Raw genomic sequence first — 4,049 nt, forward strand, 5'->3', positions numbered from 1 at the left:
CCGAGCCGTTTTCTTGTTATTAACTGTTGAAAAAAAAAATTAAGCCGATTTTCATGGAAATTTTTTTGGCGATATACATCATGGTCTTATAGAACTTACTGTAATATTACGGCCTAACGACAAGTAGTTTAATTTTAAAAATTCGTCAAAGTTTGCTAAAATTATTATCGTTTTTAAAAGTAGGATTAATGAAGTATATTATTTACACATTTTTTTTTGATTAAGTCGATTATTTACACATTTCGGGAAGTTCATGTAACTTGCCTCAAGGCTAAATACCAAACCAACTAGTTATTTATTTATGTTATATTTTTTATGATCACATAATTTTCAGTTTGCTATAATTATAACATAAAAAAAATGAACATAGGCATTCAGAGTGGTCGGCAGACAACTTGTTAAGCTTTTATGGCGCGAAATGTACGTGCACATTGAATTTCGTTGCATATACAGTTTTTTGTGTTTGCAATTTTGGTGTTTTCATTTTTTTAGTTGTTTTATATATTAATTGTCATTTATATAAGTATTAAAATGATACCAAGGAAATCTATAGATCAAGTTAGCCCTCGACAAATGCGAAAACGGCTAATGCAAGCTTTTAATGGATGTAATAATAGAGAATCTATAAACTTAGTTGAAAATATTTCAACTCTCACACGGTAAGCATGTAGATTTCATTTCATTTTATAAATCAATTATTTTTTGTATTTTTGTTACACATATCAATTTGTCTAATTATACGTTTTACAGTGATGATGGTGTACGATATGATACTATTCTTGAAAATGATGTTTATGATTATTCTCAACAAAATGATCAAGAAGATGAACTTGAACATAAATGTGTGTTTGAAGTGGAAGATGAATCTGAATTAGATCAACCCGAAGAGAGAGAAGTCAATTTTGATGAACAGGTTTACGAAAATGCTCCAATAACAGTATCAAATAGCATGTTTCTCATATTAATGATTTTTTTACGTCATAACGTTTCACTAGAGTGCATAGCTGATATAATTGCTGTTATTAATTTGCATTGTATGAAAAGTAGACTGGTTAAAAACAGTCTGTACAAATTTAGAAAATATTTTTCTTTAGATCATTCTGAATTTATTAAACATTACTATTGCCATTTCTGTGGTCGAGTGCAACTGGAGTCTGACAGCATTTGTCCATCATGTCCCCAAAAAAAAAAATCCATATTTTATTCAATTACCATTTCTTGAACACTTGAGAGAAATGTACAAGAGAGATGGATTTTATTCGAAGCTACAAGATTGCCATAATAAGCGGATAAATAATAACCCAGATTGTATATCTGATGTCTATGATGGTGTTTTATACCGTAAATATGTACAAAAGGGCTTTCTTTGTAACCCTGACAATATTTCATTCACTTGGTATACAGACGGCATACCAGTATTTAAATCCTCAAAAATCAGTGCATGGCCTATTTATTTAACACTTAATGAGTTACCTATTAAAGAACGCAAAAAAGGGAAAATACATTATTATTAGGTCTTTGGTATGGAGACAAAAAGCCTAATATGAATTATTTTTTTCATGTGTTTTATGATGATCTAAAGAAACTTGTCAATGGTATTGAGGTTTACATACCATGTCGGAGAATTAATATTACAGTCAAGGGTATTCTTTTGTTGGGCACTTGTGATTTGCCTGCTAGAAGTGATTGTTTAAATTTTGTCCAGTATAACGGGTACTACGGTTGCTCATATTGTTTTTGCCCAGGCATGAATTTTACATTAGAAACAGGTGGTAATGTTCACGTATACCCATATACTAATAATATTGAGAAAAGAACATTACAAAATTGCAGATCATTTGCTGACAATGCTTCAAGAGATGCACCAATAATGGGAATCAAAGGTCCCACAGCACTTTCACTGATTATGCCTGATTATGTCATGGGGATGGCCATTGATAGGATGCATTGTGTAGAAGGTGGTGTTGTAAAAAAATTGTTATCTTTATTTTTCAATACTGAATTTAAAATAAGCCTTTTTCTTTATATGCCGTGATAAATGTAATTGATGCTAGATTAAAATCGATAAAACCACCCAAATTTGTGCATCGGATGCCTCGAAGTGTTACAGAGTTACTACATTGGAAAGCATCAGAATTAAAATTGTGGTTCTTTCATTACTCGTTACCTGTTTTGTATGGAATTCTTGCACCACAATATTTTGAACATTATGTGTTGCTGGTGGCTGGAATTTCCATTTTGAATTCCAATACTATATCTTTGTATAAACTTGATGTTGCTAGAGATTTTTTACACAAATATGTTAAATGTTTTGAATACTTGTATAGTGAAATGTACTGCTCCATAAATGTACAATGTACATTATTACATTTACCAGACTGTGTACAGAATCTTGGACCATTGTGGGTATATTCTTGTTTCGAATATGAGGATATAAATGGCCAATTATTAAAATTAATTCATGGAACACGGCATATTTATTCTCAAGTAAGCAAATCTCAAGAATTTTATATAAAGAAGGAAAAATAATTGAATGTATGAAAAATAAGGAAGTTTAAGAGTTTTGCTTAACAAGAAAAAAACAGGTGAAGATAATTGAAAAATATTTGAACATACTTATAGTGTTGGAGTATATAAAGTATTTAAAGAGTTTCCAAGCAAAGTAAGGTTGCACTTCGAACCTCCAACATTACAGTTGAAAACATTTCTTTAAAATACTATCTTCGAGTTTTGAAGAATGATCAATTATTTATTGCTGAAATGTACAGGAATAACATGCAAACTATTCCAGTGCTATTTCTTACAATTTAAATAACAAATACAATATTGGATTCTTGCATTGTTTTTTAAAAATTAATAATGAACATTTTGCTATTGTGGAAGAATCCAATATTGAAGATTGCTTCATCGGGAAAGGTCATAAATATTATATAAAAGTTTAAATTATCATTTATAAAAAATGTACAAGAAAAAAAAGCTTCATTGCTATTCCTGTAAAATCATTACTATATGTTTGTATATATATCAATATTGATGGAAATATTTATGTAGGATTACCTATAAATAAGTATGAATTAGAGTAAAAAAAAGGCAACAAAGAGTTAAAAATTATTAGTTTCGTTTATGATGTTATGTACTTAATAAATTTCATTATTAAAATGTTTTTTTTTTTATTACACTTCATTATTAGTTGTAATACATTTAATTATGTTTAATTATTTACATGAGAAATTGGAGATTTGACATATCATATTCTGTTCTGTTATACATTTAAACAAATATGTAAATTTAGCATTTTTCAGATGTTCTGCTAGTGGCGAGCTTATGCGATGAGGTTATGTTGTATATGTCAAAAATATAATGTGTTTATTTGTAGTACTTTCGATTCTAAAAGAGCTTGTAACTGTTTTTACGTACTTGGAAGAGCTTTATGTACCTAAAAGCAGCTAGTTCGAAGCTTAGGGTCCTAATTAGAACTTATTTTTGACTCGGGGAAGTTAAAAAATTTTAACAAAGTCCCAGTAATTTTTTCTCGGTGTGAAAATTTCAAGGTGGACTTCATTTCATTCGAGTGTTGACTTTGGGAATTGTTGTGAGGGAGCACTAAAAAACATAAAAAAGATTCAACGCTGAACAGAAAAGAGAAAAATTGATCTGGGACTTAGGGGAGTTTTTTTTGGTTTCTCCACCTCCCCCTTCTCTCTCCTCCTCCTTCTTTTTCCCTTTTTTTCGCAGAATTTGGCCAAGAGCAGCGGTACGAAGCAGAATATACCGAAAATTTAGGCAAGATTTTAAACTTGAATTTTAGATGAATTGTTTATATTTACAATATAAGAATTTGAAAGACAAATTATGTATGTATATTTTATACCGACCACATCAGAATATATATTTTATATACATAAAATGAGATACATTACACGCGAGTGTATTTAATTTCAAATCTTATATGCATATATTTATTTGAAAATGTATGTATAAACAAATTCATCTTAATTTATTTATTTAAATAATTGTGCACGATGTGTTATCCAACCAAGTCTTTGTCA

At 29.4% G+C, this 4,049-nt stretch overlaps 1 protein-coding gene across 1 annotated transcript; it reads left to right on the forward strand.

The window, feature by feature from the left end:
• Positions 1 to 531: 531 nt before the first annotated feature.
• LOC113368172 lies at positions 532 to 1,966 on the forward strand (the record flags this gene model as incomplete). The annotated part of the gene is made up of 3 exons (XM_026609772.1): positions 532 to 659; positions 751 to 1,166; positions 1,746 to 1,966. Coding segments are annotated over exons 1-3 (765 nt in total), but the record flags the coding sequence as incomplete, so codon positions are not given.
• Between the last annotated feature and the right edge of the window lie 2,083 nt (positions 1,967 to 4,049).

This window comes from Ctenocephalides felis, unplaced genomic scaffold, assembly GCF_003426905.1.
Source record: "Ctenocephalides felis isolate EL2017-DRISC unplaced genomic scaffold, ASM342690v1 CF-g0.4_SCAFFOLD_00070, whole genome shotgun sequence".
Lineage (NCBI taxonomy): Eukaryota > Metazoa > Arthropoda > Insecta > Siphonaptera > Pulicidae > Ctenocephalides > Ctenocephalides felis.